This window comes from Adelges cooleyi, unplaced genomic scaffold (assembly GCF_023614345.1).
Source record: "Adelges cooleyi isolate 19-005CV unplaced genomic scaffold, UGA_ACOO_1.1 ACOO_flye_CR_arks_rails_tigmint_CR_PRNA_384, whole genome shotgun sequence".
Taxonomy (NCBI): Eukaryota; Metazoa; Arthropoda; class Insecta; order Hemiptera; family Adelgidae; genus Adelges; species Adelges cooleyi.
Window position 1 is genome coordinate 973,613 of NW_026096061.1, and position 15,991 is coordinate 989,603.

Genomic DNA, 15,991 nt, shown 5'->3' on the forward strand with positions numbered 1-15,991 from the left:
AGTGTTAGAATATGATTTTGTATTCAAGTATTTTTTATCAAATTCTCGGCTAGGCGAAAACGCAATTTTTTTTTCCTTAGAAAAAAACTCTTGTGGGATATTTTTTGTGCGTTTCCATTTTCACTGTTTACATAAATGAAAATGTAGTAGCAGTTTATATGAAAACTTTTTACACGTTCAAAAGACTATAAATGTTATTAAGATTCCCACATTAAACTTGCGTTATAATAATGTGCACCTAACGACGACACATACAAGTCTTAAGAAACGCATAGGGGTAGGTGATGGGGGTAAGGGATAAGGGTAAGGGATAGGGGTAAGAGATAGTGGTAGGGGTATGAGATACGGGGTAGGTTAGGGGTACGAGATAACAGTAAAATACCATAAATGGAATGGGGTTGGGGTGAAGGTGGTAATGGGGTTGGGGTGGGCATGGAGATGGAGTGGGAATAGGGTTAAGGGAGGGGGGGGGTGGGAATGGTTTTTTCTGTCACATAATCAAAAAAAACCTTAACGCTGTTATCTGATAAAAGATTAGAGATAAGAGATATTGTGTGTTCACAACGATCAAATTAAAGCTAAATAAAAATACAATGTACTTTAAGAGGTCATATTTCCTATAAATTGTTTAAGGCCCGATATTATGAAAACACTAAAATATAAGCCAGAAACTTGATATGTTTACTAGTTACCTTAGATACTAGCTTGTTAATATACTATGTCATTATCGATAATTCCACCACTACTCTAAATTTATTTGGTACTTCAACGAGACACGTAAATGCTTTTTCGTGGTTGCAGACTCGGCTGAAAAACTTTATGATTTTAAAAATATTTTTCAGTTTGTTAGTTAGGGGTATGCTGCCCCAGTGAGATTGACTGTAAATTGGGTATTGACCTAAAGTGACCAATATCAAAGGGGTACAAGAATTTGTGTCTTTTTGAGCGTTGCAGTAAAGTACTCTTATTTATCTAATTAGTAAAAAATTGTCATATATAGTACGTTGGATAAGGATACCATTTGTAAATAATGTGTTGTAGAATAGATTAGTTGAGATGTGTTCAGGGAGGTTTTTTAACTTTAGTCACATACTTAAGGGTGTCTTTTTGTCTTCTCAAGTCTAAGGATATTTCTCCTGCATTTCATAACAATATGCTTTTTATTGGGTTGGTTCGAAAAGCTCCTTGCTGAGTTGTGACAATGGTTCAATTGTCCATTTTAGATAGAATTAGTGTCTTGTAGATAGTACCAAGATTATCTGTCTGGCTGCCCACGTAATATTCCCTAGCCCTTTGATAATTCTCATTCTTACTGTGCAGTCTGCTTAAACGGGATTTCGTTTGTTAGTGTTGTTAATAAATGGGCACACCCCCCAAAAAATATTTCTTCGCATGCCTATGCTACTTCCAAATATGAATTTAAAGGACTAGATAATTAATAGAAAAAGTTTATTATTTTTTTCCATGATAAAGAATTTCGAATTATATTCTTTATAAAACTTATTATTTCTATGGGTGTTGAACGGTAAAATACTTAACACTCCGTGCGCTACATAGTTGTCTTCAATACGAACACCTGAATAAACATATCAATAACGCGTACGTGACTTTGTGTCTTACAATAAATTTGAGCCATTACGTTATTGCTTTAGGGAAATCATCTATCCGTATTATACTAGAGCTACACGTCTTAGTAGGTATACTTTAGTTGAACAGTTCTTGAAAAAAGTGCCAGAAAAAATGTTATGTTCAAAATTATCGTTATGGTTTGGTCTCACTACCACTATGCTAATTATTTGTATGCTTGCATACAATGTCGAAACAAAAAAAAACAAACTGCACATGGGGATTTTGGAAACCCGTGGTCAATATATTTCTGTGATAAAGTTGGAACGAATCCAGTCAGTAGCTGAAGGAAGCTCATATGAAATCGATTACGAATCCTTTCAACGACTCCAATGCAGCTATGCTTTATCTTCGTTGCGTCACTTGCTGTTAACCGAAGAGTTTCTGTATAAATCTAAAGAGGAGTTTATGTACAATCCTGATTACGACTACAAAGACATAGTGTTTGATTCTGAAGCTGCTTTGATGTTAGCAACCCTTCAAAGTATGCCCTTCCGTAGTCCCGTATCCGAGGAATATCATTGGACATTGTTGTTTTACACGATCAGTGTACACAGATTATTGGAAGCATTCTCTAAAGATGAGGTAATTGATCCGCTAAATACTCAGTTCATGTATAAAGCTCATGAATCCATTGTGGATTCTCTACGGGAGTTTGTGATTAAAATGGAAAAGTTTCAAGACGTGCAAGAAAAACTGCAGAAAATAGTCATGGAGAACATATTCGTAGGTAATGAACTGCCAGAACTCATTTACAGCAATAAAGACCTGCTAAATAGGCAAATTAGGTTCAACGAGGTGTATGGCGTTTCAGGCGATGGCATTAGACATATATCGTTTGATAGTTTAACTAATTTAGACAAGGTAGACAAAATAGAAGAAATTTGTTCATTATATTTTGGGGAAGTATACTGGACAATTATAAAAAAAGCATTTGAAGATATGTATGATACTGCTAAGAATGTGGAGACAACGGTTAGCTATCGGATTGCATGCATCTGGCATATTAGATACGGGATAATGAAAGTACTTAAACTAATATTAATCAAATTTATCGAGAGTTATTTGCATTCTTCGTCAAAAGAGAAAAATGTCGAGGAAATCAAAACGAACGATAGAATAATGCACTCAAAGTTATCGGAATTCCGCAACTATGTTGGCGATAAAGACCTCTTAACCGGAAAGTTCAATGATCGTTATAATACTCCAGATTTCTACAATGCCGTAAAGAGAGATATTAACCTTAAAATAAGTTTTTACCCTAATTGTTCTAAATGTACTGATAACCTAAATGAAAAAATTTTCTATTACTATACGCTACTACTTGATGTAAATAATATTAAGATGTCCCCACTATTAAAAGAGTGGACGAATATAGACAATTTTCTAGTTAAAGTTCAATATTTATTTTCTGACGTCAACACGGATGTTGCGAAGTCATTTTATTCATATCCCTTTTATTCCAATTCATTAAGATCATTGAAAGAAAAAGAACACCCTAATGGGTGTAAATCATTTCAAAGCTGTTAACGAAATCATTTGTTACCAATGTAGTTCACATGTATGTTAAAAAATGTAATATTTTATATGATGCAACTAGTTTGCAATTTTACTAAGAAACTTGTACCTAGCTATAAGTTATCAATTTAATGTATTATTCACTTATTTCGAAATTAATAAAGTTCATGTCAATTGTATTTCAAAAACGTGTGGTTATTATGTATTTATTGGTTACTCATAAAATCTTTCGAGGTAGGGTAAACTATTGTACCTTGTTGATTTCTTGTATGTTATCCTACTCTTAAATTAAGATGTTTGTACGATTTTAATGATTTAATGGTATAGGTATATGTGATATAGTTTAGGTGATAATTTTTTTTTTCAAATAAATAAGCTACATAAAGCTATAACTAAAAGGTGACGATGATCGTTAAATAGATCAAGTTAAATTATAATAACTCAGTTTGTCTCCAAGTATAGTGTACATCTAATGCCTTTAGAAGACGACTGATGTAAACTATCCAAGACTCGAGAAGCCACCAAAGAACTACTACTTTAATATTGTTGCTGCACCAATAAAAGGTACGTTGAAATTGTATAAATATTAACTACATTTAAATAGTAGAAATACTTAAAGTTAATAGGGATAAAACGTTTTCACCGATAATATATTTATATTTACGGAAATATCATACAATAATTGTACTCGTCACACATCTTTGCAAACTGTTGTTTGTTCTTCTTTCTTATTATCTTTTTTTTTTATATTACAAACATAATAAACTCATCATTTTTCTTTAATTTATGTTATTCTTCTACAAAAATTTTAAGCAAACAAAACGTTTAACTGTGGAGGATTTTGACATTACAACCGTAGCTTGCGATATTGTAAATCAAAACCTACTTCTAGAAACCTATGAGCTGATAAGATACTGGCACGTTGTACAGATAATATACTTCATGCTAGACAATCAGCGCTTTATAGTAAATTTAAGCAACAAGCATCGGGTAAATGTAGAATATAACGTAACGGCGTAACACTGTGGTTGGCATCCATGCTATTCAATATATACAGGGTGATCATTTCATCACAAATTACTCTCAATATCTCATAGAAATGAATAAGAAATTACATTTTTTTTCCATATTGTTTTTATAGAATTTTGTTCTTAAATGTTTGTAATTTATTTTTATCACCATCTCAATTTATTTTTTTTAAAGTTACTTTTGAAATTTAAATGGTAACGCATACATTTAATTTACTTTTTAAATTTATAAGAGTTAAAAGTTAGTAAGTGCGAGCAGATAAAAACAATACTATACTTCACCTTTCCTCCTGCCCTAAACTTGAAATGTTAATAACTTCAAAAATAGTTATCCAAAACTGGTCAGCGTTGTTAAAAGTTACCTAAAAAAATATGTGCGTTACCTTTTAAAAGTTGTTTTAAACAAAAAACTAAGTTTGGAGGGGATAAAAATTTTAAAATTTGTGATGAATTGTGAAAAATCAAGATGTAGAAAAACATAATGAAATTTAGGTACTTATTTGCATATAAGTACCTAAAAATATACAATTTTATTACTCGATTCATTAGCTTCAATGTGAAGTTGAGAGGTAACCATTATACCTTATCTTATCACAAATAATAAACCCATAATTTTTCTGTATTTTGTTTTAATTCTATTCCACTACAAAATTTTAATTTATGTCTGATATGCCTGATAAAAATAATACTAACAAAAAAGTATAGCATAATTATTTCGTTACCTATTTAAAAAAAAATGCCAACATTTTTAGATAAATAATTTTTTTTTTAAATCAAATCAATATTAAAAATAAATCACAGTACATCCAGACATTCGATATTTTAACTGACTAACCTCTATTGTTCTGAAAATTAGTTTATAATTAGAAATAATTTTTTACTCCAATCGTTAAGTAAGCATAACCGGACACTAGCTTTCTAAGATTTTCCATTTTTTCCCCTCGACAAGTATTTAGACAAACACTACGCTTTTCGTTACTTTGAATTACTTAACACATAGCCTTTACCCCTGGGTTATTTATTGGGTTGGTTCTAAAAGCTCTCGTTGACAGTCTCATGCCCTGGTTGTGAATGGGGTCCAGTATTTTAAGTATATATTAACTCTTTGCTGAGTTGTGACAATGATTTAATCGTCAATTTTAGATAGAATTAAGGCCTTGTAGATAGTACCAAGATTATCTGTCTGGGCTGCTAACGTATTATTCCCTAGCACTTTGATAATTCTCATTCTTATTGTCTGCTTAAACGGGATTTCGGTTGTTAGTGTAGTTAATAGATGGGCACACCCCCAAAAAATATATCTGCGCACGCCTATGCTACTTCCAAATATGAATTTAAAGGACTAGATAATTAATAGAAAAAGTTTATTATTTTTAAAGAATTTCGAATTATATTCTTTATAAAACTTATTATTTCTATGGGTGTTGAACGGTAAAATACTTAACACTCCGTGCGCTACATAGTTGTCTTCAATACGAACACCTGAATAAACATATCAATAACGCGTACGTGACTTTGTGTCTTATAATAAATTTGAGCCATTACGTTATTGCTTTAGGGAAATCATCTATCCGTATTATACTAGAGCTACACGTCTTAGTAAGTATACATTAGTTCAGCCGCAGTTCTTGAAAAAAATGTTATGTTCAAACTTATCGTTATGGTTTGGTCTCACTACCACTATGCTAATTATTTGTATGCTTGCATACAATGTCGAAACAAAAAAAAACAAACTGCACATGGGGATTTTGGAAACCCGTGGTCAATATACTTCTGTGATAAAGTTGGAAAGAATCCAGTCAGTAGCTGAAGGAAGCTCATATGAAATCGATTACGAATCCTTTCAACGACTCCAATGCAGCTATGCTTTATCTTCGTTGCGTCATTTGCTGTTAACTGAAGAGTTTCTTTATGAATCTAAAGAGAAGTTTAAGTACAATCCTAATTACGATTATGAAGCCATAGTATTTGATTCTGAAGCCGCTTTGATGTTAGCAACCCTTCAAAGTATGCCCCTACGTAGTCCCGTATCTGAGGAATATCTTTGGACATTGTGGTTTTACACGATCAGTGTACATAGATTATTGGAAGCATTCTCTAAAGATGAGGTAATTGATCCGCTAAATACTCAGTTCATGTATAAAGCTCATGAATCCATTGTGGATTCTCTACGGGGGTTTGTGATTAAAATGGAAAAGTTTCAAGATGTGCAAGAAAAACTGCAAGAAATAGTCACGGAGACAAAATTCACGGGTAAAAAACTGACAGATTTCATTTACAAAAATAAAGACCTGCTAAATAGGCAAATTAGGTTTAACGAGGTGTATGGCGTTTCAGGCGATGGCATTAGACATATATCGTTTGATAGTTTAACTAATTTAGACAAGGTAGACAAAATAGAAGACATTTTTTCAGAATATTTTGGGGAAGGATACTGGACAATTGTAAAAAAAGCATTTGAAGATATGTATGATACCGCTAAGAATGTGGAGACAACGGTTAGTTATCGGACTACACACATCTGGCATATTAATAACGGGATAATGAAAGTACTCAAACTAATATTAATTAAATTTATCGAGAGTTATTTGCATTCTTCGTCAAAAGAAAAAAATGTCGAGGAAATCAAAACGAACGACAGAATAATGCACTCAAAGTTATCGGAATTCCGCAACTATGTTGGCGATGAAACCCTCTTAACCGGAATGTTTAATGATCGTTATAATACTCCAGATTTCTACAATGCCGTAAAGAGAGATATTAACCTTAAAAAAAATGTTTACCCTATTTGTTCTAAATGTACTGATAACCTAAATGAAAAAATTTTCTATTTCTATACGCTACTTCTTGATGAAAATAATATGAAGATGTCCTCACTAATAGAAGAGTGGACGAATATAGAGTTTTTTCTCGTTGAAGTTCAAGATTTTTTTTCTGACGTCAACATGGTTGTTGCCAAATCATTTTATGCGTATCCCTTTTACTCCAATTCATTAAGATCATTGAAAGAAAAAGAACACCCTAATGGGTGTAAATCATTTCAAAGCTGTTAACGAAATCATTTGTTACCAATGTAGTTCACATGTATGTTAAAAAATGTAATATTTTATATGATGCAACTAGTTTGCAATTTTACCAAGAAACTTGTACCTAGCTATAAGTTATCAATTTAATGATTTTTTCACTCGTTTCGAAATTAATAAAGTTCATGTCAATTGAATTTCACAAACATGCGTTTATTATGTATTTATTGTTTGCTCATAAAGGTAGGGTAAACTATTCTAGCTTGTTGATTTCTTAAATGTTTTCCTACTCTTAAATTAATATCTTTACAAGAGTTTAATGATTTAATGGTATAGATGTACAATAGTTTAAGTATTGTGTTTTTTTCTTAAATAAGCTATCATATACTTTATGCTATCATTTCAAGTTGACGATGAACGTTAATTAGATCAAGTCAATGTTTACCAACTAAGACTGTCTCCAAAAGAATGTACATGCAATGCTTTAAATAGACGTCTGGTATTAAGTTAATAAATGTGTATTTTTATCTAAGTCTCTAGCTGACAATTAACTTAGCCAACGAGGAACTACTGCTTCAATATCGTTGCTGCACCAATAAAAGGTACGTGGAAATTGTATAAATATAAATATAATTTATTTTTATCGCCTTCTCAATTTAGTTCTTTTAATTTTACTTTTGGCATTTTAATGGTAACGCATACATTTAATTTATTTTTTAAACTTATAAAAGTTAAAAGTTAGGAGGTGTGACCAGATAAAAACAATACTATACTCCACCTTTACTTGAAATTTCAATAACTTCAAAAATAGTTATCCAAAACTGGTCAGCGTTGTTAAAAGTTACCTAAAAAAATGTGTGCGTTACCTTTTAAAAGTTGTTTTAAACAAAAAACTAAGTTTGGAGGGGATAAAAATTTTAAAATTTGTGATGAATTGTGAAAAATCAAGATGTAGAAAAACATAATGAAATTTAGGTACTTATTTGCACATAATACCTAAAAATATACAAGTTTATTAATCGATTCATTAGCTTCAATGTGGAGTTGAGAGGTAACATTTTAACGAGGATTAACCTATCCTATTAACAAAGATGTGATATTATTTATTTTATATTTCTGTGTGTGGACAGACACAATACCTCCCAAATCGCTGACCTGATTTAAAAAATATATGATAGGAAATAAATGTTCATCATTATTAACAAAGGGCAAAATCTATGCCTGATTAAATTATTACTAATAAAAAAATATAGTATAATTATTTCGTTTACGCCTTAAAAAAAATGTCAAGGTTTTTAAATATTTTTTTTGAAAAATCAAAACAATATTAAAAATAAATCACAGTACCAGACATACGATATTTTAACTGACCAACCTCTGGAAAAGTAGTTTTAATTTTTTTTTACCCCAACCGTTAAGTAGGCAGGACCAGACACTAGCTTTCTAAGATGTTTCATTTCCCCCCTTTAGAAGTATGTTACATATTCCCTTGCCAACATACCATACTTTTGAATTGAATAATCAGTGAATTTGTATAGTCTTTTTTCTTGATTTTGAAGAGGAAGTAATGATCTGTTTGAATGTTTGATCCGAAATTTATCTTTCCTGTACGATTTTTGATCTATAGACTTGCCGCATGCTAATGTCTGTTGTGTACAGAAGTTTGATAGGTTCAATCACAAATAGATAAAGAATAAAATATCTAGAGGAAAAATAGTTTACATAAAAACGATTGGAAGCGGATTCAAATATGATAAAATTAATACATGTTTGTAAAAATAATTTATTATAAGTATTACAAGTGATTATCAAAGTGTGGTATGATTTTTAAAATTGTATTTGGAATGATATATCTCAAAATCGAATTACTTGGAATCAATATTATTTTGAAACCTGGACCACCTCCTAGTATTTTAGTATTTTGATAGCTAATGAGAATTAGCTAATAAATGAAGGTAATGGTATAGCTAAAAAATTCATTCCATAGAAACGACTCTGCTAAAGTAAACAAGGTTGTTTTAAGGGCATCTTCTATTCTATAAGTATTACACTAGAACTTCACTTAGTAAGTAAAACTAAGTTCGGCCACAGCTCTTGAAGAAAAGGGCGAGAAAAAAATGTTACGTTCAAACTTATCATTATGGTTTGGTCTCACTACCACAATGCAAATTATTTTTATTCTTGCGCACAGTCGCGAAATGAAAATAAACAAACTTCACATGGGTATTTTGGGAACCCGTCCTGGATATCTTCTTGAGAAAGAGGCAGAACAAGTCTAGTGTGAAGAAAGCTTACATGAAAAGGATTACGAATATTTCGAACCACTCCAATGCAGATTTGACTCTGATCGTTTGAATTTGATCGCATGTTAGTACTGTATTTAAAACAAAATATAGGAATTACAAATTGTGTATAAAAACACATTTAGTTAACACATTTTGTGTTATTGTGTTCATAAATGTATCGTTAGCTTTTGTGTAAACAGAAGATTTAACTAAAATTGAAAAAAACAAATATCAACTAGAAATATGAAAAAAAGAGTCATAGCAATTGTACACAGATTATGTACTTTGTGTACATTTCCTCATTGTGCTCAAATAAAACAATTAAAGTAAAATAGAAATCAACATGAAATAAAATTTATAATTTAATGTGGGTTGCTTAGTTAAGGCTTTTGTTCAGGTGGACACAAAGGTATTTGAACGAGCTATTTATGAGAATAGTTTGGTCATTTAGAAATTTAAAGCCCATATTTTTAGAACTCAAAGTGAAGGTAACGTGATTGGGTTTGAGAGGGACATTTAATTGAAAATATTTTTTGTTTGAAACTTTTGTAGCCCCAAAAGTAATTTTATAGAAAGGACTCTTCTAATGTAAAATATTATCACTATGTATTATTGAAATATACAGTATAACTATAATTATTGTTCTACATGAACATTTAAAAATAAATCCTTGTCGTGATAATATAATATAAGAAACTATTCTTTAGTTTTACACTTACAGCATATATTACGTCTTCTGTATTATTTGGTTTGCATAGTTCTATTATGGATATGAACGGTAAAATACCTAAAACTCGTATGGTTGTTTTTAACATGAACAACTGAATAATCATATCAACAAACTTATGGCGTACATTGCTGCCTTACAATACATTTGGGTCGTAACAAGATTGCTTTAAGAATATCATCTGTTAGTATTATACTAGAACTACACTTAGTAGGTATAATTAAGTTCAGTCTCAGTTCTTGAAAAAAATTGCGACAAACAATGTTTCGTTTAAACTCATCATTATCGTATGATCTTACTAAAGCAATAATAATTATTTGTATACTTGCACAAAATGTCGAAATGCAAATAAACAAACTTCACATGGGTATTTTGGAAACCCGTTTTGATGGTCTTATCGAGAAAGAGATAGAAAAAGACCAGTCTCAAGGAAGCTCACATGAAATGGATTACGAATATTTCCAACGACTCAAATGCAGCTTTGCTTTATGTGCGTTGCGTCACTTACTTTTAACCGAAAATCTTCTGTATACCACAAACAAAGAGTTTAAGTACATTACTGATTACGACCACATATTGTTTGATGCTGAAGCCTTTTTAATATTAGCAACCATTCAAAGTGTGCCCTTCCGTAATCTCGTATTTGAGGCTATTCAATGGGAATTAATGTTTTACACTAATAAAGTACATAGTTTGTTGGTCGCACTCTCTAAAGGTCAGGTAGTTGATCCGCAAAATACTAAGTACATGTCTGGAGTTCATCAATCCATTTTAGAGTCTCTACGACAGTTTGTGAAGTGTACAATGTCAAAATTTCGAGACTTTCGAAAAAAACTGAGTGAATTAAACGTAAGGAGCATCTCACATATAGACCGGACGGCCAATATTTCTGCAAACAAACTGTTGCTCAATAAACAAATGACGTTTAACAAAAAGTATGGAGTTCCAACCGGTGGCATGGACCGAATAACGATGGGCAGTATAACAGCTTTAGACAGGTTGGACAAAATCAAAAGAATTGTCGAAGAATATTTTGGCGAGACATACTGGACCAATGTAGAACTAGTATGGCGTCAAATGTATAATACAGCGATGAATGTGAATACTACGATTAGCTTTCGGATTACATACCTCTGGCATATAAAAAACGGAATAATTAAAGTACTTAAACTAATATTAATGAAGTTTGTTGAGAGTTATTTGGATATAACGTCAAAAATCGGAAAGGAGAGTTATTTAGATTTCACGTCAGAAATAGAAAATGTTAACGAAATCAAAACGTTAGATAATACCATGACTTTAAAGTTATCAGCGTTCTGCAAGTATGTTGCCATACCTTCAGATGGTGACCCCTTGATACAAATGTTCAATGATCGTTATTCTGTTCCAAATTTCTACGATGCCGTCAAGGGAGTTATTGACTTTGAAAAATCATGTTACGAAGATTTTACTGAAGGTACCCTAAATGAAAATATTTCCCAGTACTATTTAATATTAATTGATGAAAGTAGTATGATAATATCCACTCAAACACAAGAGTGGACAAATATAGACTCTTTTCTCAAAAAAGTTAAAGATTTGTTTTCCGATGTCAACATCAATTTTGCCATGTCATTTTATTCGTATCCTTTTTACGCCAAATCATTCCAAAAATTGCAAGAAATAGAATACTCAAGTAGAGCGGAAATGCTTTAAAAAACGAAATTATTTGTTACATTTATGGTTTACAAGATTGTTAAGAAATATAGTTTTATGTATGTTTGAAATTTTGACAAGAGTACTGTACCTAACTGTAAGTTATCATTTTGAAGTATTATTTACTCAGTTCCAAATTAATAAAGTTAGTATCAATTGCTTTTCAAAAACATATAGTTATTTGATTATTGTTGGTTTCATGGAATCTTTCAAGGTAGGGTAAACTGTTCTACCTTGTCGATTTCTTGTTTATTTTCCTACTCTTGAAGATTTAAGATTTTTGCATTATTTAATAATGTAATGGTACATATGTTATATATACACTAAAGTTTAGGTAATGATTCGTTTTTTTGACATTTTTATCAGTGGCGGTTCTGGCATTAAATTGTTGAGGAGGCAACAACTGTGTACCCACATTGATAAAAAAAGCGCAAAACCCAACACCTAAAATTTCTTCATACTTGGTATACTTCCCTTTTTTAACTGTAACAGAAGACTTTTGCTTATTATCGTAGTTATTAGTTAAAATCGCATTACCGGTCATCTAATAAAATAAATATCATTAAAATGTACGAACTTAAGATAAATGTATAATCATAAAAACATATGTAAATACAATTTACAAAAGATGAAATTGTAATCGCAAACGATGTTGCTTTATAACCACTATACTGTCATATACAGGATTCATTTTGAAAAAAAATAATAAAGCTAATAAGTATAATAATATATTAACTAATAATAACTTAATAAAACTAAATAAAACGCCAAATAGTAAACCGGTATCAGAATTAAGTAAAAAATATAGTGATATCAAATTGCGACTGCTGATAAATGATTTAGTGATAATGGGAAATGGCGTTTTGTTGTTGGCAGGTGTCGGTGCTGACGTACTTGCTGAATGTCTATGCCCCATTTCTTCCCCAAGATAAGAACGATCATCGGTCAGTTGCCCACAAAGGCAATATTTTTGTGTCGCCTCTCGCAGAGAATTGCGCATGCGCTATTCGTATTATTTTATGTATGTGTGTGTGTGTGTGTATGTTGTGAACACAACAACACAATTCGATATATAAGCGGCAGAGATGAAAGATGGGGGGGAAATGGGTTGGGGGGGGGCTGTTATAAGTGTGAGGGTGGAAATAGGGATGAGAATAGCTCGAGGATGAGGATGAGGTCAAGGATGAGGTCGAGGTTGAGGTCAAGGTTGAGGTCGAGGTTGAGGATGAGGATGGGGAGGGGATGTAAAATTGTTTTAATTATGTGTTGTTTTCACAACGAACAAACTTGAATTAATGGTTAGTGAATTGATTCAAAATAACTAGCCAAGTGAACGTTTTGCCGATAAATCGATTAAGGCCAATTATTAAAAAACTACTGAAAAACTTTTGGCCACACCATAAAATTAATCATCACCTACCGTTCGAATACCGTGGTTACCATTGTCACAAACCAAGTGTTTGTTTTGGGTTACCAACGAAAATTATTTCGACTAGTATCAAGGCTTCAGAATCTAGGCGGAAAAAAAAGAGCGGACGGTGAACGATACATAAAAATGTATTCCGTGGTGTTGCGGACTCGTACGCAAGCTGTTTGTAATAGTTTACAACATTTTATAAAAGGCTTTTATTATATTTAATAAGCTACTATTCACATAACGCTATAACTAACTAGGTAACGTCAAATAAAGTTAAATTATACAAACTGAGTTTAAGCGATAGATAAAACGTTATTATCGATAAAATATCTACATCTACTGTAACACCCCACAATTACTATACACATCACACATCATCAACTTTCTATACAGAATACAACGTAACGGCTTACCACAGGGTAATGTGTTGGCACTTGGCATCAATGCTAGGTAATAGATGTATACCTATGTAAGTATCTAAAGTAATTAAGTAATAAATTTGCTCTATAAATACTTTATCAAGTTGTTTGCCGATTGAGAATCAACCAAAGTAAATGCTGTTAATCTTTTTACGTCAATAGTTTTTAAGAAAAGTATTCAAATAGCAATAATTGTGATAAAAACAATTAGGATTATAGTGGAAAAACACGGAACAAGTTATGGCAGTAGCTGTTTAAACATATTTTTACAATACACTAACTTTTATATAAATGGTAATGAAAAAAAAAATATATCCTCAATTAGTAATATTCAGTAAAACGCCAGTTCTAAAGGCATTGGAAATAATATACTCTTAATTGTTCATTAAAAAACATCAAAATATGTCAAATTATATGTTTGTGGGATCGCTGAATTCAAGTTTGGAACATTTTTTTAGGATTATACTCATTAATGTAAAACAAGAGCCAAGCCTTTCAATCAAGTAATAAAAATATTTTTTCTACACACTTAAATAAGTACAACTAGTGAAATTATTTTGCACAGATTCGTAGAAAATATTAATAACAAGTTAAAAATCTAAAGAGAACGTATAATTTAATTTGATTTTTGGCTTACGCGGTAAAGGTATTCGGCCTTTCATAGCGGTTTATTTACTATGGTTCGATATTATTTTCGCACACTATTATACAAATCATGAAAATACATTTTGTTTTTAGCTTAGAAAAAAAAAATAAAAAATGTTCAGCTTAGAAATTTAGATGGTAACACGTATCGAAACCGCGTATTATATTGCTTTTTTCGATATTATTTTCTAGTATTACAATTTTATCGAGCATACCTAAGCATATCTAAGCATTTTTTAGATCCGTCAGACTTCATGTCGGAAAACTGGAAAATTTGTCTTTGAAAATACTAATAAACTTCACATACTACAAAATGGATTGTGAATTTACTTTCATCCATATGGGTCGGAATGTTGGACAGTAGATAAGAAAACTAAACAGAGAATGAGTGTAGCGGAGATGGATGAGTGGAGTGACTAGGGAAGATAGAATAAGAAATGAATACACAACAAGGAGTCTAGGGGTTACATCGATTGCGGGGGAAATGAGAGAGAATAGGCTGAGATGGTTTGGTCGTGTTAAGAGAAGAGATAGCGAGAGGTGTTATGAAGATTTATGTGGAGGGAAAACGAGGAAGAGGAAGACCAAAGAAAAGATGGATGGATGGAATAGAGAGTGGTATGAGGATAGCGGGGGTGTTTGAACTAGATGTAGAAGACCGAGCTCTGTAGTAGTGTAAGACTACGGTGGCCGACCCTATGTAGTTGGGAGTGTAAAGCGAAGAAGAAAAAGAAGATTATGAATTTAATTTTGATAATTAAGCGATAACGTTTATTATACTGAATTGACTTATAATTTAAGCTTGTTTGTTTTGAAAAATAGTGGAATAGTTTTTTTTATCTTTTTTTCCTAAAAGCGGTGGAAAGATTTTCTTTAAATGGTTATTTTTCTTACTATAGTTTTTTAAATTAAAATTTGACTAAAGTATATTGCATAGGTAGTGTAAATCTATTATTTATGTAAAATTCGTTTTTTTATTTTTTCTAATAGGAAAATAATTTTCAGGGACTAAAAAATAATGTGAAAACGCGGAAACAACGATATGCACAATGTCAACAAAATTAATGGTAGTAAATCGACTTTGATCGAACAAAAAATCAATTGTTTTTCGGTACAAATAAGAAAAATTACAACAACAACTGCGAAAAAACAATTTCGTTTCATAAGAAAATGAATAGATTTTAAATTCAAACCTACGCGTCGATAACATATCTGTTTATACTTTATATTGCAAAGTGCGAAAAATGTACAAAAATATCGGCTTTATTATACGGTTTTGATAGTAAAAACCCAAATCCAAGAACTCGAGAAATGAAAAAAAATTATAAGAAGTATGGTTTATGGTAAAAAAAAACCCACATGTTACAAATAGAACAGTATGTTATTTAACAAAATAATGTTACTGTTAAAATGTAATCAATACTAAACTACTTTTTACTTACCGATAATTAATTGTTACTTTTAATAAATTGCCAAAATATAAATAATCATGTTCACTACCGCTCTTTAATCTGGAATTTTATAGCAAGCCAAAATTTGATTTATTTTAGGCTGATGGATATTTTTTAATAACTATTACTTCGACTCCGTGGGACTGATGCGATAGTT

The 15,991-nt window shown here is 31.3% G+C and overlaps 2 protein-coding genes across 2 annotated transcripts in view; both read left to right on the top strand.

Moving 5' to 3' along the window:
- Positions 1–15,991, top strand: part of LOC126841511 (uncharacterized) — a 174,359-nt gene that overhangs the window by 107,255 nt on the left and 51,113 nt on the right. The gene's annotated exons all lie outside the window — the stretch shown is intronic.
- LOC126841508 (uncharacterized) lies at positions 1,665–7,401 on the top strand. Its single transcript, XM_050578051.1, has 2 exons — positions 1,665–2,424; positions 6,494–7,401. Exons 1-2 carry the CDS (start codon positions 1,741–1,743, stop codon positions 7,223–7,225), a joined length of 1,416 nt encoding a protein of 471 aa, XP_050434008.1. The 5' UTR covers positions 1,665–1,740; the 3' UTR covers positions 7,226–7,401.

What these genes read in the sequence shown, in the direction of transcription:
- LOC126841508 (XM_050578051.1), top strand. Translation starts at nt 1,741, where the DNA reads ATGTTATGTTCAAAATTATCGTTATGGTTTGGTCTCACTACCACTATG. An exon ending in GGCAAATTAGGTTCAACGAG is followed by an intron (nt 2,425 to 6,493) that starts GTGTATGGCGTT and finishes AGGTTTAACGAG; the next exon opens with GTGTATGGCGTTTCAGGCGA.